The sequence below is a fragment of the Columba livia genome, chromosome Z (genome assembly GCF_036013475.1).
Source record: "Columba livia isolate bColLiv1 breed racing homer chromosome Z, bColLiv1.pat.W.v2, whole genome shotgun sequence".
Taxonomy (NCBI): domain Eukaryota; kingdom Metazoa; phylum Chordata; class Aves; order Columbiformes; family Columbidae; genus Columba; species Columba livia.
In genome coordinates, this window is record NC_088642.1 from 76,844,414 (window position 1) to 76,862,690 (window position 18,277).

The 18,277-nt window shown below is 37.4% G+C and overlaps 1 protein-coding gene across 1 annotated transcript; it reads right to left on the minus strand.

The window, feature by feature from the left end:
- Positions 1 to 1,803: 1,803 nt before the first annotated feature.
- RAD17 (RAD17 checkpoint clamp loader component) lies at positions 1,804 to 18,252 on the minus strand. Its single transcript, XM_065046419.1, has 16 exons — positions 18,095 to 18,252; positions 16,532 to 16,810; positions 15,371 to 15,454; positions 14,505 to 14,661; positions 13,907 to 14,043; positions 13,018 to 13,070; positions 12,799 to 12,924; positions 12,643 to 12,712; positions 11,900 to 12,011; positions 9,541 to 9,735; positions 8,251 to 8,336; positions 7,569 to 7,715; positions 6,923 to 7,072; positions 6,179 to 6,299; positions 4,771 to 4,828; positions 1,804 to 2,611 (listed from the first exon to the last, which is right to left on the minus strand). Exons 1-16 carry the CDS (start codon positions 18,125 to 18,127, stop codon positions 2,344 to 2,346), a joined length of 2,076 nt encoding a protein of 691 aa, XP_064902491.1. The 5' UTR covers positions 18,128 to 18,252; the 3' UTR covers positions 1,804 to 2,343.
- Between the last annotated feature and the right edge of the window lie 25 nt (positions 18,253 to 18,277).

Below are 18,277 nucleotides of genomic sequence, written 5' to 3' on the forward strand. Positions count from 1 at the left end.
GGGCTGCACTAATTCATGTCTAGATCAGTGTAACAAGAATAAAATCAACAACCAGCATGAACTAGCTCAAGGCACCGACTTTGGATGTGACACCTTTTCACTTAGCCGTGTGGATGCTCTCTCACACAGCAGTTATCCCAAGTAAGATTTCCTGTAGCCTCTTTTGTGCATAAACACTGCTACTCTCTGTGGTAAAACTGAATCCTGAGAAATTGCAATTATTAGAAGACAAACCTGCCGCACAGCACCTGCGTGGGCCATCAGTTAAGGAAGGTGGGACAGCAATCTCAGTTTTTACTAAAGGAGACATATGCAAACACCAGCCTCAGAGGATCAAATACTCAATTATTTCGTTCTATCTTCTTTCCCTTTTGCTGGCAGTGGATGTAGTATGATCAAATTCTCCTTTTTGAGAAGCTGTATGATTTGAAAAGTGCCTTCTGGAGTACCAGGGGCCTGTATTTTTTATTGGAGGTTTAGTCTCGTTAAAAATCCAATGAAATCTCCATTAAATATGAATTACAGATGACTGGTCACAGAGGTGGGAGGAGAAGAAAATGGAAAACAAACACGCTTTGTTAAGACACTTGTTTTACACATCTCTTAGAGAAGGACACGGCAGATGAGGAGGTTGAGACTCCACTCAAAGGCAGCATCCGGGATGCTTGGAAATGCCAAGCCTCAGGAAAGGCTCAGACCTTCCTTCCCTAACACTTTACAAGTGAAGGGTTTTTTCATCAAAATATACCCTTCACTATAGCTGGGAATCCACATGTTCTGCCCCTTTCTAGATGCAACCGTATCAGAGCGATTCCTCACAATGTCCTTGTGTTGCAGCTGCCGTATAGAACACTTCTGCCTCCTCTGTAAATACGCAGGCACATTTTCTGTCCCAAAGGATAAATCAAGGTCACTATCCGTGATTCCCACCACCTCACCTTCCTGAAGGGTTCTTAAAGCCTATCAAATTATTTTCTGAGGACACTCATTTGGTTCTCCCTTTAGCTTGCAAGGTATAAATCCATGTTTAATGCTGTAATGTCATTTGCACCAGGAGCCCCCCAGGAGCGCAAGGGGTCAATCAGTGTTTCAGTGACACACTATGGCAGAAGGCACGAGCAGCATCACCCCACCCAAAGCTCCCAGAGAGGGGGAAAGGTGCTAAGGGGCACCAACAGCCAAAACCACTTACTTTGCTGTAATGAGTATAGCTCCAACTTAAGAATTAAGGGACAAGTTTGACTCTTCAAAATTAAACGAGAACTATAGATGGAAAGACGACACTTGTCTCTTATGAAATGACAAATCTGAACTTTTTAATAGTGGTATTAATTCCAAAATTACGGTGGATAAATGCATATTTCTTCTACTAAACTTTGGAGGTAAGCAATACAGAAATGCAAACATACATTACACAAAGTTGTTCGGTTTTTTCCTTATTCCTGCGGTATCACTCACCACAGCAAGGTACTAAGATCGATCCGTGTGGACTGACGTCAGTTACAGAAAAAAGCTGAAGTATGAAACAGTCTATTCGGACAACCACAACATCCTTCTCACTTGTCAGTTACCCAATCCAGGGTTATTCTTTCCCCCACCACAACTGCAATTTGAGGAGAAAAAACACACACTACACCATTAACTTCCTACAGAACACAAAACCTGAGAAGGGCTTATGCTTGATTGCTGTATTTTCCCCTCCATAAATTATGAAAATATCTTTTAAAAAGGAATCCCAAATAATCTGTTGTGCAACGTATGTTCAACTTACAAACACATAAAAATGTGGCAAAACCAAAACAGTATTGATACAGTAGTTTTATTTACAAGATCAGTACAGGATATCAAACTTTTTACATGTACACTTCAGTCTCTTCTTTTAGAAGGGCCAAGCTTCCAAACAGCAACTTTTTTGAAGGTATGAATTTTAATAAAGCCTTCAAATGCTGACAACTTATCAAATGTGTACTCAGCGAACACACAATTGGAAAGTAAATTGTGTAAAAAATAAAAATAACTTAAAGAGTGACACTGCATACCTACAGTCTCTTTCACACTAGTTTCAGTCATCATTTATTATCCCCTTTTTATCAATATAGATTATTTCATGGCTCAGGAGAGGCAAGGAATAGCTTGTGATTCAGTATTCAGCTCAAATCTCATCCTCCAAAGTTAAGAGGAAGTTGAGAAGAGCTGTCTTGATGCTGACACAGCATGTTTAGACTTGGCCTCCTAGCCCACCTAAGTATCTCAGGTGGTACTTTTGTGCAGACCACGCTCTCTTTAGCGAAGAGTGGCCGATTAATCTATTCGGGCAAGTCAGTGGTTGATATTTTGTTGTACTCAGTCACTATCGTATTCCTCTATTTTTAATTCGTCCTCCTCCATGATTGCTTGGGCTGCAACAGGCTGAGGCTGGCTGCAGGGCAGCTCACTCCCACTGCACTGGCTGGAGGAGAGAGGGAATCCATCCGATTCGTTCTCATTCCTTCTGGTTTTCTCCATCTGCACAACCGTCTCCACAGCAAGCACATCGGCTCGGTCCTCCTCACAGCTGACAAGTGAGTCTGGTATCCCAGGGTCTTTGTCGGTAAGCGTTTCAAGCTTTAACCTGTAAAAATATCATTGCAACAGGAAGTTACCACCAAAAAACGACTGCTCTCTCACACAGAAGCTGTAATACCACACAAGTCACCCCTCTTCACTGGTGCCAAGCAGCTCCCACATCCGACTGACCCACACAGCCTCACACTGCAGCAACAGTGGAACACCAGGTCCTCTTTGTGCTCTGGAAGCTTCTTAGTTATTGTGACAGTGGGTTTGGTGAGCTTTCCTCACACTCATGAGCTGCTAACCATTAACTTACTGACAGCAGCCCACGGTGCATGAGACCTTTCCCAAGCAAAACTGAAATCCTTTAGGACAGGAAGCAGTTTAGCTTGAAATAGGCACATTAAAAGAAAAACAAAAAAAAGGTGGTGGAAAATAAATCTTTATATTTTATAATTTCTTTTCTATTTGGATTTCTCGGTCTTTCTACCATCTCTGTATCAGTATGTTACCAATGCTCCTTTATTGTTTTTCCCACTTTACATGGGAATAATCATAAAATAAAATAATAAGTAATAAAACAAGAACTTGCAGAGTTATTGACAAAAACTCATCCTGATACCAAGGCCAGCTGATCAAATACTGTGCACTCTCCTCAATGTTCATTTTCTTACTACAGTACCATTCCCATTCCATTAATAAATATAACAGAAAATAAACAAAAAATTCATATTTCCATTGAAACCGCGACACATAAGTTATTTTAAGGACTCCTTAATAACACAAAACAAGTTATTTTCATTTAGGATTCCTGAAGGGCACAAAACTTTAGTAAAATGCCTACATTTCTCTCTACTTCTTTTCCAAAATAGTGACCAAGTGAAAAATTACCACGTTTTCAGGATAAAGTTACTGCTCAGATAACACTCTAAATGACACACACTCAACTTATTAACGCAGATACAAAATGTTTACCAATATTTAAAGGTACGCTGCAGACAAAGTTAGTGGCATAAGAAAGTCTATAATCAATTCATAAAGTTACAAACGTTTTGTCTTAGACTAAGGAGATTGCAAAAAGTGCACCAGTTAGGGATGTGGGCTTTTTTCTTCCTAATAAGCAACCAAAATGGCTTTTAACACGATGTTGTGCAACAAGGTGGTTCTTGAGTAACACAGCTTTTACCTTACAGGCCAGTGTTTCATAGTTAAACCCACACAGCAATAACACAGTCATAATCACGAGATGCTTTGTCTGATGCCCTAACAATCTCTCTCTTGGTTAAGCATCGAAAATGTTAAGTTTCATTCCAGCTAACTGTGATCCTTTATGAGAAGAACACACTTAAAACTTTTATTTCAGAGATATCAAAGTTAAAGAAATATAACTGAGGTCCTACTGGTTTAAATAATGCCTGTGATTCAGAAGGCTCACTAGAGTCACAACATAACATATTATGCCACGTCACCCCACAATCGCTACACAATCTATAAGCAGAGCACTACAGTCTCTCTGTTGAAATAAAAAGTATTTTGTCAGTATTTATCATCCAAGACAGAACAACTTCAGCATATAGTTTTATTTCTAAAATGCATTCTAAACAAAGGCTTACTTTAAGTAGTCCAAAAGGCAAAAATTCCACAAAATAAAAATCAGTGCTGCTATCTAATTTCAGAGGAAGCACTCATTATTTTGTAGTTCCACAGATATACAGCTGCTTCAAAGGAAATAATTTTCAATTATACTTTATCTTTTACACCTCTAACTAACATACATGTGATCACAGATTGTTCTATCAAGCTTCCAGATAAATGTTTTATGTCATGATAAACAATAGGCAAAGCACGCTATAGTCTTTGAATCAATCCAGTTTTTTTCTCACGTAGATGTTCTGATTGTAAAATACTTTATTCAGATAATGCATGGGAGGAATATAGATATGTCCAGGACAGAGCTAATATTTGGGGCACAGAAAAGAAAGCTAAACAAGGGTCAAAAATAAGACTACAATTAAAATGTTGTTATTAACATTGTAATGATAAATACACTTCAACTGGAAAAAGTTTTAAAAGGAAAAATATAAAATTATCCTGCTGCAAGTGAGGGAAAATGTCACATCATAGATGTACATTGAAGATGTTTCTCTATAAAATGGTTCTCTTCCTCAGTATATTAAGAAATAAAGTCTTTTGTTAAGAAAAGACAGAAGTTAAGTTTACCTCCCAAAATGTCTTTTCAGTGGTAGCCTCCCGACGTCTTGGATAAAAGCAATCTGAGCTAAGAACAAAGAATCACCAGTATCATATTGGGTAGATCATAATGCACATACAATTAAACATACCAAAGCCCAAATATTTCATAAGTTAAGTCAAGTATGCCTGTATTATTTGCAATATTTTGTAAACCAAAACACTGTGCACACATCTACACGGGTTTTTTTTGTTCCGAACTGTCACATTACCGTAACATATATACAGATTGCCTACACATAAAAAATAAAAATAAAAAAAATGAACCACACAAACCTGACATTCATCAACCGTGTATTATAATGCAGAGTTATTATTCCATAGCCTACAAAATGAATTTGTCCTGATGTCAAGGTCTCGGTTAAGACATAAAACCTTTTATTAGAAGTAATTAACAGAGCATAAGTGATCCAGCTGTGTAAACAGTAATTTTTGGATGATGTAATTTTCCTTATGAACTGTGTGCTATTGGATTAGCTCAGGTTACACAAATGCACTGCAAAATGCACTGAAAAAAATGCAGGTAAAGCCTTTTGCAGTGCATTTACCTGCGAAAGGCTTTTTAAAGCCTTTTAAGTCTATTGATGTTACTGGAAAGGGATCAGTAAGCAATCAAGATCCAGTTAATATTGCCTGCTAGGTTTCCAAAAGTCTTCTCAGAAAATCCTCTAATACAAGCTTTTAAAAGAAGCCCTAAGCCTAAGATAACAATATAATTAGTTAAGTCTGATAAATAACTAATGAATAGGAAATGGGGAGAGGGCTATGAGGTAATGGTTGACTCCTTCAATGGAATAGATTCACCAATACAGTTCTGCAGAAATCTGTGCTAGGACGTGGCTATCCAGCACATTCTTAAACATAACCATGTGGAAAAGAGGGTTGAAGTGAGAGGAGCAAGTTTGCCAATGCTGCCCTGTTAGGCTATTAAGGATGTGGGCAGACAGAAAATCTGTGCAAGGACCTTAACAAACTGAGTGAAACGGGCACATGGCGAAATTTGAAAGTACAGAGATGCCACAAATCCACACAGTAAAAAAAAAAAAAAAAAGGAAAAATTGTTAAAAATACTCCAACTTGAAGACCCCATCTTAAAGATTTATAAAGTATCACATACACCTCACTTCTGTCAAGGGAGACACTTATTTTAATTATTTCAGTTATGTGAGTCTTTTAAATGTCCTTGATGTTGTTTCAAACCTTGCAGGACAACTTTATTTTTTGGCTGTGGTACTAGGAACATTTTTGGGTATCAGCTATATGCATTTACTGTAAGTATTTATTTACTGAGGCATTGACATTTTGGTTTACAAAATTTTTCAGTATGCTTTAATCACAAAAAAAAAGTGTCCAAGATCAAGAGTTAGACTCATCTTACCTTGGTTTCTCATTGGATTTGCTAACATAGCAAGATACGGCAATAGCTCTGTCTGAAGACACTCGGGTGGTAAACAGAAGCTTGAGAAGAGAGATTTTGCAGCAAGGCAGTTTTCTTGATACTGTAAGAGTTGGGGCGAAACGAAACAGAAGTAAAAAACTGGTAAATTATTATTAACATGGATATTCTGTAGCACAAAAGACAGACTCTCTTCTTGCTTGCTCAATACTGTATGGAAGCTACCGAAAAATTAGACCAGAAAAAAGATAAGCAGTGCAAGTTACATACAGAGATCATAAAAATGATTAATTCCTTTACTGTTGTTAAACTTACACAAGAATTTAATGTGATTTGAAGTGCACAAAACCTTAAAACTTACTTTTAGGAATATTTAATAGTATTTCAACACTAACTGTGTCTCCACTAACTAGGATTAAGACTCTCCCAGCAGTATGCTAACTTGGGTACAAGAATCAGACTTTGTCAGAGAACTCCAATTTATTTTTCCATTAAAGGAATAATTCAAACACAACTCTTCGAGCAAGTGCTTTTAGAAGTAGCTTATATCAAATAGGATATTTGACAAGTTTAGCACTGTGAGAAAAATCTCACCTATACTACTCAAGCGTTGTATCTTACAAAAAAAAAAAAGGCAAAAAAAACCCCAAACAAAACAAAAAAAAAAAAAAAAAGACAAACAAACAAAAACCAAACAATAAAACCAACAAAGAGTCAAGAATTTACCTTTTTATTGATAAAGAACCACTGGGGTTTATGCAAAGGCCGGAACCCCATCCCTCCTCCCTGCTGGTGGGCAAAGGCTCTGGATGTATTTGAATGTATCACCCCTCGGGTAGCCACAGACCCACTGTATTTTTCCATTACAAGCCGTGTCTGAGAGAGAAATCACGCATTATGTGAACTCCAAGTCTCTGTACAGCATGTCTCATCTGAATTAAAATACACTCTGTAATTGCAGTGACATGACGCGCTCAGAATACATTCAGATTACTGTGAAACTTTCACTCAAAGCGGCTGAAAGAAAAAGCTAGCTCAGTTACTGCAGGGAAAAGGCATACAGGCTCCAAAATATTTTTAGCATGTGTTCGACTTAAAAATACTTTGTAGAATATTTTACAAACACTATAACCCACTACAATGAAATACTCACAGAAGCTGGACTTGCATCTCTTCTGTATTTTATGTACTTTAGCATTAACAAGTCACTGTCACCTATGCTGCGAGTTTGAATTGATACAGCTTCATTCTTACCGAGTTGAAAGAAAATTGCTTTGTACCATTCATAAACACTTACAGAAAAAGTCAGAAGCTTAATGTCAGAGCATTAAAAAAATAAAAGAAAAAGTGTGTATAAAAAGATAACACTTACACTCCAGTTACTACAAAGGACGTCAGCAGTGCTCAAATATTCACTGGCTCTCACTACATCATCTATATCAGAAAAAAAGTCTACATAGTTCTGGTGAAGGTATAAATTAAACATGCTTTCAGACATATGCGATTTTTCCACAATATCCTATTAGGAAAAAAAAAAGTTCAAGTTTTACACAGTGTATAAAGAAAAGCAACCTATAAAAGTTACGATACATTTAGATAGTTAGGGAGCTGTCAGACACAATCTGCAAAGTGATGCTTATATACAAAGGGAGATGGGTTTGCTCCCAGAGAACGCTAATGGTGGGGATGGAGGGACAGAAACCACCGTTGTCTTCAACTCTCTCAATTGGTGGTTACAGAAAGATGAACTCAGACCCCTCTTGGCAACACACAGCAAAGGATGAGAGGTAACAGCCACAGGCTGCAGCAAGGTAAAGTCCACCTTCCACAAGTCTGTCAGTGAGGTGAGAGAATTTCTGTTCCTGGAGATGCTCAAAACTCAACAGATCAAGAGCCTGGAAACTAAATCTGCCTCTGGAGGTCCCTTCGAGATTATTCTATAAATTAAGACAGACTGAATATGTACATATAAAGACCAGTGACAAAGCCACTGTGCTTGAGAATTTGCATCAATCACTGAAGAGTTTGGTTTGTTTTTTTCACTGCAGAGGTACCTCAGGCTGAATAAGCAAGGTGTCTCGACGGTATTCTGATAAGTGAGCAGGCAGCTGAGGAAATTCTGAGTCTGACACTGGATCTCCTACAAAGGATTTTACAATCTTTAGTCTTTTAGCATCAGAAATGTTGTTACATTTCTGCACAGAAGCAAAAAAGCCAGAAGAAAAATGCACACGTTCTAGATTAAATATTCAAAATTAGAATAAAAATTAGATAAGAGCAAGAACAGAGATGTGTAACTGCATGAACAGTAATTTTCACATATACTGAGCACCTTTTTAGCAACTGTCAAGTCCACCAGCAACCAGATTACACCACTTTCAGTTCCCAGAAAGCTCTTGAGGCAAGCACAAGTACTTAATTATATAGTCAATATTACACTGTCAACAACATGTAATTATTTAATTACACTTCACATTACAGATTTCATCTAGTTATTTTCATATTCCCTCATCTCACTATTTCTCCTCAGTTGATTTTGGAACAGATATTGTGAATTGTTACCAAAATGCGGACAGCCAATTGCATTCTGGATCCTGATTTAGCTGAGTGCAGATAGCAGCAATCTAATAAGTACCAAATGCTTATCAATTATAGTTTTTAAATGTTAAAAAAGCAGTACAGTAATCACACACAGGGAGCAGATAGATTTCCTAGATTTACAGAATCTGAGTGTATAAAAGGCAGAACCTTCTTAGTAGTAAGGTGGGAAGTATTTTGGTGAGATGAAAAGGGGAGAGTAGAACAGAGGAGTGGAAGAGGTTTTAAAGTCAGAAAGGAGAAAGCACATATGTCTGCTAACGGGAAAAAAAAGCTGAGATAAAAAGGAGAAGACAGCAGAAAGAGTCAAACTCATACACATAAACAAGGGAGGCAAGAGCTGTGAGGCAGCAGGGCTGTTCTGTAACCTTTAGGAACACAGATGAGGACATAATGTAACTATACAACAACATATAATTCTGCACAAAACCAAAATTTGCTTTTGTAGAAAGCAACAAATGTGGTGGCTACCTGTCTAGCTTTGTGTGCATGACAGCACGTGGACCTAATGCAACTAGAGTTATGTAATTTTATTACATACCTGTAGTACATCTTAATGTTTATTTACCTAATAGATACAGACAGCTGCAATCACAGCTACTACAAACTTTTATTACAGTTTTTATACTGTTACTAATGACCAAACGTGAATTAAAGCTCACTCTTAAGCCGTATTTTAGCAAATCTAGCTACTAGCAGCTGACACACTTTGCCAATTGAAAGGAAAACTAAGTCAGTTTTCTTACTTTTGCAGTAAATTATTTTCCCCAGAGCATGGAAAAGAAAGATGGAAGCATCTTTGCCACCAATAGCTTGTATCTCCTTGTCTTCTGAAGTATCGGATTTACTTTTTTTCCCTACTTTAGATACTGTTGATGCTTTACATTTTAGTGTGGAGCTCCTTTTCTTCCTTGACCAAAACTCCTCCTCCAATGAGCAGTCTGTCAATAAAAGCAAAAATACAGTCAGGGTAACACACATGAATCTAAAAACATTTTCTATTTTATTGCTACTGCTAATGGGGGGGGGGGGGAGCAAACAAAAAAAGGTTATTTAAATAGGGGCACTAACCAGTCACCTAAACTAGCATGCTTCGTTCCACTTCTGTCCCTTACACCACAGCTAAGGTGCCACATACTTTTTTGAATAGTATGTGTCTTTTTAAAAAGCCAGCATTCTTGCTCATTCATTCTACTTCTGATGCATATAAAGAAGAAATTTTTAACAAGGTCAAGTGCAAATACACATAAATTTTATTTCAGTTACATTCTGTTCACCTATCAATTTATTTTCTATTTGCATTATTTGTACAATACTATCACTCAAATATGAGGCCTAGAAGAAAAATTTAGGTGATTCTTCCAACAGCAACAGCCTACTAATTTCCATAATGTTCAGAGCTCCAAAGAATAAAACCCTTCTTCTACTCTAATTTGAAACTCAAAAACTTTCAGCCACAATTTGATTTAGGGTCAGGTGAATGTTCCCTATCAAACTAAGATAACTTATCTTTTAACTATTTACCTTTCTCTTCTCCCATGACTACCATGGATCCATTTTACCCACTAATATTACCAAAGTGAATGTATTGCTTGTATTTACACACATACGCAAGTGATGAAACAAATTCTATATATAAAAACTATTACTGCGTTGTCAGGAGATCAACAAGGATATGAGGTTTCAACAACACTTAAATAATATCACTGGCTGACAATAATTTACCTAACTGAAATACATGAAAAACTGAAAAATTTCTATTCAATATGAAGGCACCTTTTGTCAGTCTGTTAGAGAAAATGTGGGAAGAGAATGTTCAGTGTGGTATGACTTGAGTACATTATTCTCAGATGTCACATGCAGAAGCTGTCAAGCCATATGCCTTTGTTTTCTCGCAAGTTCTCTCTCTAACCCTCATGTTTTTGTATTTCCAAGGTAATTTAATAAAAATTAATCAAGATGGTAATTTTAAGACTATTTAGATTTTCTACTGTACATAGAGACTGCTTGGCATCCAGCAGTGAGCTACTGCAAACTGAGTTTACTAGAAGACAACATCAGAATAATTTAGTTTCCATGTTTGCAAATTAAACTAAGAAACTTGACTCTGTCCCTCATGTGATTTCAAACAGCTAAGTTAGTTTCAATATACTCTAAAACTCAAACTACATTCTTAGAATAAGGACTTGGAACTACCTTTAATCCTGTATTCCATAAGCACATTTTCTATTTGCAAGGTGGATGGGAGGGAAAATGAGTAAAAGCAAGAAGATCATTGCTAGCTTTAGAACACACAGCAGAACACAACTGCTGACTGAATTCGCTTCCTTATTTCTAGGTTGAATGTTGGCACCATTTAACAGTTCTTAGAATGAACTACACATGCCAGAACGCTGCTTATAAAAATTCTGATTATGTAACTCACATACATCTGTTTCTTAACAATTACTGGCTTCCAATGCTTCCTGTTTTCTTTCCATGTTGGAACACAATCCCATATTAAGTCCCATATTGTCCAACCAAGTACTTTGAAAACTACTACAACACTGAGCCTCAAACTTTTCCATAATGTGCTCAATAACTTCACAGTAGGTCATGCCACCTCACAGCTTTTCAATTTACAAAAGTTTAGGAAACTCCAAAGCAAAATCAATCATTACAGAAATGCCATATATAAAGTCAACAAGTTACCTGAGAAATGCTCCAAGGGTAAAGATAAGGACACGGAGAAGTGTAGAGAACTAAGCAATAAAAATAACCCTTTCTAGTTAAGGTTACATCATAAAACATTTGATCAGTAAACAAGCACCAACAGCAAAGATATCAAGAAGAAAATAAGGCATTTCATTAAAATTACATCAACACACACATAGCAGATGTTACTCAGTTTTCAGACTACATATAACAGTCACGAAAAGGAAAACTTTCAGCCTAAAAAACAAGAACAAAACCACAAACCACTTTGTGCCTTGTATTCCTGCTCCAGAGCAGCATACCAAAAATGCTTTGCACAGCTCACCCAGCTGCACTGCTACAATGAACAGTGTACCTTTACAGCAGAAATGGTCAAAATGTCTTTCACTTAACAAAATCGTAGGTATTTACCTTTCATAGAAGAAAACTGAAGACTGTTTATTGCACTTCTTATATCACCTGAGCAACCTCTGCAAAGCAACTCCAGAGAAGTTCTATCAAGAGCATAATTCTTTTCTCTGTTCTACGAAGAAAAGTAACATTCAAAGTACCAAGAAAATGTAAGAAAAGGAGTATTGGAACATTATTCTGTCTGTGGGAACCTGCCTCCAACACACACTCTAAACACATTACATAAGCACCCATCATGTGCACAAACTATTTAACACCACTAACTTTAAAATATCTAATCCATTTAAGCACATTGACACGTTATATAGCAACAGTAAAGGGAATGATGCACTTTATTCTTTGCAAGATTCCACTCAATATCAGACTTGGTTGTATTTGATATAGAGCTCTGGAACAATAAGAGATTTAGGTTCATGACCTCTTCCAGCCTTGCTGAATACAATGAAAATCAGTTCTATTCCTATTACATGTTTCTTATACATAGTTTCCATAACAGGCAGAAGAGTTTCCAGATGTAACTCTGAAGACTTGGACAAGAATCGAGTGGAACTAATCTTAAAAATCACATCTTTCCAGTTTGTTTCTTGTTTTCTGTCAGGGGGATTGGTGAGGGCTCTCAAGGGATGTGAGCATCTGCTATCAAACATCAAACAAATACAGTATCCAATATAAATATTTCAGATATTAAAGTCTGAAATCTTTTGATCCTGCACTGCACAGATTTTATCTGTTTTACAACTTACCATACTAGCTTCTGTTGCAGCTATTCGATTAAGAACTTTCATCATATTTGTTGGTGCAATAGGCTTGAAACTGTTGAATTTCATTTAAGAAAAAATAATTAGTTTCTCATTTTTTTACTTATTTCAATCAAGTTTTAATAAGATAAAAGATCTTACCTAATATTGGATATACACAACTCCTCTAAAATTTCTGTTGGGAATAGTAGCCTCTGGTTGCTGTCTCCACTGAAGTTATCTGAGATTATAAATATAAGGGGACATCTACTTGTACGAACAAATCTCCTAAATTGAAAAATAAACAAACATAACAAGAATCAAACTCCAGTTTACTGTAAGTGGCTAAAGCTAATTATTAAAAATTCATTTGCAACTGACCTGAGAATTTCATGTAGACTGCTGGGGTCTCGATAGAATTGGTTAGGTATGTCCTATTCAAAACAAATGAACAGCTGTCATTACATTCAGATGTAAATATTCTCTCCCACACACTGACTGTTATGGCACACTATATTGCTACACATTTTTTATTATTACTTACAGCTAAATTTGAATGCAGCTACACTGAAGATAACTGGGGTTACTTTATGAAGATAAGTCAAAGAAAACCACGCTTCCTAAATTTTACAGTACATCACATTACTCAGCTAGAATTTTTGTCTCATCTATTCTTTCTCTTGCAAGTTTACAGACAACTTGACTGCCGTAACATAAAATTCCTCTGTCAGTAAAAAAAGCTCAACAAGAAAATGTTATTGAAACACACTCCTGAATAAAAAAATAAAGTCTTCTGTCCCTCCCATTATGGCTTGCAAACCCTCAGAATTTACATCTCTGGCCTAATAACACCCCCTGCACAAGACCAGAGAATGCTAAATTTCAAATGCTGTCTCACCGCATTAATTCTCATGTATCTTCTACACTCTTCTGCATCCTTAAGAAACGTGAACAGTGGGTTTTTCCCCTCTTACTGTTTATAGGCAAATATATTTCTCGAAAGCTAATCATACAGTACTGTTTTGATCTACTTTTTGATACAGTTACTTATTACTGTACACAAACTAGTCTCCAATTTCTGCCTATTGGCTTATATAGTTTAACTATAGGTAAAACTTGGTTCTAGTCTGCTGCAGAGCCACAAAAACTAATAAAGAACTCATGTGCAGTATAGCAGACTAGCTTTTCCACCAGCTGAAGGTAGTTAGCATGTCAGTGTTATAATAAAGGTTATTGTTTTCAAAACAAGGCTTCACAAGTTTTTACTTACTTCAATAAGAATCAGCTTTTTATCATTTTCTGAGGACTCCCCAAGCATCTGAAGTTTGTTATATTTATTTGCTCTTAATAGAAAATCTTGAAAGAGAGCTGTTTGGGCCTGACTCGGAAACGTATGAAAATTTGAGTCTGAAAAAGAAAACAAATTAAAAATATCTATTCTATATTATACCAAGTAAAATATAAATACCAACAAGAACTAAAACCCACCCATGCTATTTTCTGATAGTAGCCACTGAACACCAGCAGCCAAGTCCTTTGACAAACATGTTACAAATACGAGAGAACTTTTAAAAGACCCAGACAAAGACAGACTTACCTATTTTTATTTAATTGACTCAAATGATATCCATGCTATTACATAGCTCTCTATGCTGATTTGAACTGCAAATTGTTTTGTTGTAAACACTGTAAAAAGATCTAATCCCTTTGCAGATAAAAGCAATAGAAAGATTCTTATTAAACACTATAGATCTGGCTTACATGGATGTGGGTCTGACTTCATACATGACGGAGATACAAAATACTAAAAAATACAAAATACAAAAAGCCAGACTGGAAGAGAAAATAAAAAAAACTAAAATACTTACCATGGCCAAACATATTTCTCAAGTCTTCTTTTGTAAAGTCTAAAGATACTGGATTGGTCCATTCTTGCACCTGAACACCAAGACCTTTTGCTAATATTTGTATAGTTGCAGTCTTTCCACAACCAGGAGGACCGGTTAGCAGTAAAACAGAGCCACCCTGTCACAGGAAAAACAACCAAACAAAAAACAACTAAACCCACAACATTATAAATATGAGATAAATATGATAAATAAAGACTGAAAGTTGGCTGTAGATTAATATTAGCTTAATTTCTTCTACAGTTTCCCTGGTAATTATTCTCTTTTCCCAATAAAAACTGAGTTAAATATTTTGTGTTATGAATTTATTTACCTGTTGAACATTCAGCTATCAAAAGCTAGACCTGAACTCTTGAAAGCCTCACTCTTGGTTTTTACTGTACCTGTTAACAGCACACCACGTAGACTACCAACATAACATATACTGAACTGGAGAATCAGGTCTGAAAAGCACTAGGCAAGACTGCTAAATGACACATTTGTATAAAATACCTCTTATCAATCAAGAGGCTAAAAACACTTTATATCAAGTCAGTGCAACTGGAAATTTGCCAAGATACTTAAAATAAATCTGTGGGAGATAAACTGTAGCTACAAGCACACACTGAAGAGATATGAAATTAATGAATGCTAGAAAATAGTATTTCTGAGCAAAAAAACATAATCCACCTTTTAGTGGCACAAGCCATAAACAAAACTACATGTTCTTAACAGATTTCTTATAATACAATATATAATCATGAAGTTTCTCACTGAAATTAAATAAAATTGAATCCAGCTCATTCATATGGGTTTATATCTCTAGCTGCTAATTCTAGCAAGATTACCTGCTTTGGCTGTCTCTGAAATATGTGCCTTTTTAACCAAGTTTCAACTTCCTCAATTTTCTTCTTTTGCACAGCAAGGTCACTCTAAAACAAGATCAAAATATATTAAATTCACATATATACCTCTTGGTCTCTAAGACTGTAATGACAAGATTCAAGAGCACAATATATGCTGACTATATAAAATATTACCAGCCATGTACATGTCTATTCCAGTTACATATGTTTATGCTATGTAGAGGTAAGTGCAACCGTTAAGGATAATCACTCAATCCTGTTTCTCCAAACAACCAATTTTCCATTGCTTGCAGCTGGGAAATAACGATTTATAATTTCTAAAGTGACAACATTACAATTTCTACAGCTATTGCGGGGCTCGAAACTTTTTAGGCTCTACTGACTCTAATATTACACAAATTTTTGGAACTTCTGCAAATCTTGTGCAGCTTATTCACCTTCTAGACTTGTAACTCAATTCCTCTACAGCGATGAGCTATTAAATATTTAAACATAAAACTACAAGTACTACACTAATTTACCTACATCAACAAGCTAGGAGTCAGTTAACACACATGTTGATGCCTTTGAAACACGCTGTGAAAAAGCTGTTCCATGAGCAGAACCAGTGAAAACAGGTTTGCTACAGATTTGAGTCCTTTCTCATGGAAGCCCTAAGGTACCACAGTACCCCACACCTAAGGTGCATCAAGCCAGACACGGCATAAACTGCAGTTAGTCAAGTAGTCTGAACACACCAACTGCTGTCCAGTAACGTGCATGATAATTTCTGCTATCTTTCTCATAATGAGTGCACTAACTCAGTTCTCTCTCCTTTCTTTAGCTCTGGATTTTCCTAGTACTTGGAGCTGTAAGATCTGGCTGAAGTTCAGCAACAGGTTCAAAAGGTGGGGAGTGGATGGGCAGGAAACAAGAGCTCATCGGTAGCTTTATCTCCTCAGGAAGGCTGGGGGAAAAAATGCACCTCCTATGGACAAATAGCTCATTAAAATCTTAAGCACATACAGTGAATAAAACAAACTAGTACTTCACCGCCCTAATAAATTCAGATATACTTAGAATCTGACCAATACAGACTATGAACAGAAGTACAAGATGTTACGCTATAACATTACTACTACATTATCAGAATAACTCTCACACCTGAGTTTCAGGTTTGTATCTATCTACCCATGGCTCATCTTGAGACTGGCTCTGGTTTCGTCTGGACTTGTTACAGGGCAGATCTACTGAAGATGACTTTGCTCTTTTTTTGGGCAGAACTTTGGTTTTGCCACTTTCTGGCACTGAATAAAGTTCCTCCTTCTTTTGCTGCTGGTTTCTTCCAGAGTTGACATCAAGTGGCTTCACAGGAATGGCACTAGAAGAAATATCTGTGTTTCCAAAGAAGTCATCAAACAAACGCGGCAACCAATCTGATACCTGGTAAAACACAAACATTTGCTATTAATGTAGCACCCTCCTCCCCTAAATTGGGTACAGTTGTATCTAGAAAACTGGAGATTTTTATCAAGTGTATTTAAGAACATATCGTTTCATTAGCATTGAAAGGCATACTACTAGTTAGCAACAATGCTTTTTGAACATGTCAACTGCATGCTTTTTCAGTATTAAAAAAAAGCTACATGTTGTGATAGAGTATTTTGCAGCAAATTGGCAAATCAGAACAAGTTGAAAATTCTACAAACACAGATTCAAATTAAAGAAGAAAAATTAAAACGGATATAAGAATGAAAAAATAGCATAAGCTTATACCAGTTTTACATCAAGATCCTGTTCATGTTGTCTCCGTAGAGTCTTCAGTATGTGGTGTTTTTTCTAGTTCTGTTTTTTTCTTTTTTTTCTACTTACAATGCAGTTATTTGTGTTTAAGAGTTTGAAAGGGGCAACAAAGTTATTCTGGCGGTACAATAAAGCCAAGCATTATTACTTGTTTGCTGTGCGAAGAAGCTCGGACTGATGTAGAATCAGACCGCCATGCGTCAGAAGTCTGTCTGACTGTGACAAGGAATGAAACTGCTAAAAGCATTTAATTTTAGATTGAAGAAATACCCTGCTGGGGCAGGCGTACAAACTTACGCCCCAGAGCCACTTTTCAGCCCAACTACAGTCCCAAAATAACACCCCAACAGTCACACACTCTCCACTGCCAACAGCCCCACAAGAACCTTTTTGCACAGGAGCCATAACAGGCTACAAGCTGAAACAGACCTCCATGAAAACTGGAGTAACAGAACAGATAAACCATCTCCAAAAAATGTCTGTGAATACTCTACAGCTTATGTCTTAGAAACTAAGGCAACAGACCATTACCAGGCAAGAGATTACCTGAGAGTAAGGGACACTAACAAGTGGGAAGAGGATTTGTATCTGCACGGCTTGCTTCTTATGTTATTCTGACAACAGCTATTTTTAGTTGAATTTGCATATTTACTAGCGGGCCGGATACCACCGTGTGAAGAGGTTTTCTTTCCACACGTCGCACCAGTAAGAAAATAAACGTCTTACACAGTGAAAAATCGCAAGTGAGGAGGAACTGCCAACACAGAGACCAAGGAGTCGCTAACGGGCCTACACATATCGCTAAGCGGAGCCACCGGACTCTTCCCGGAAGCTGCAAAAAACTCAGATTTGCGGCGCCCGGGAGCCCCTCAGGCCGTTCCCCACCACCCCCCACCGGCCGTTCCCCACCCCCCCGCGGCCTACCTCCGCCTGCCTTCCCGCGGAGCTTCCAGACATCCTCAGCCCGTGCGGGGCCCATCCGCCGTGCGACAGCCAGGCCTGAGGGGAGAGCCCCGCTGCCGGGGGGGCGGGGGGGGCGGGCGGGCGGGCTGAGGCGGCGGCGGAACCCGCTGAGCACCGGGCCGCCCCCTCGCACCGAACTCCCCA

Bases quoted from the DNA above. Each gene is read 5' to 3' on its own strand.
- RAD17 (XM_065046419.1), bottom strand. From the start codon at position 18,127: ATGTCTGGAAGCTCCGCGGGAAGGCAGGCGGAG. The intron at 14,662-15,370 runs GTAATCTTGCTA...TTCCTGTGACAG, and splicing joins TTCAGAGACAGCCAAAGCAG to GGTGGCTCTGTTTTACTGCT. The intron at 12,713-12,798 runs GTAAGATCTTTT...GAAATTCAACAG, and splicing joins TTGTGTATATCCAATATTAG to TTTCAAGCCTATTGCACCAA.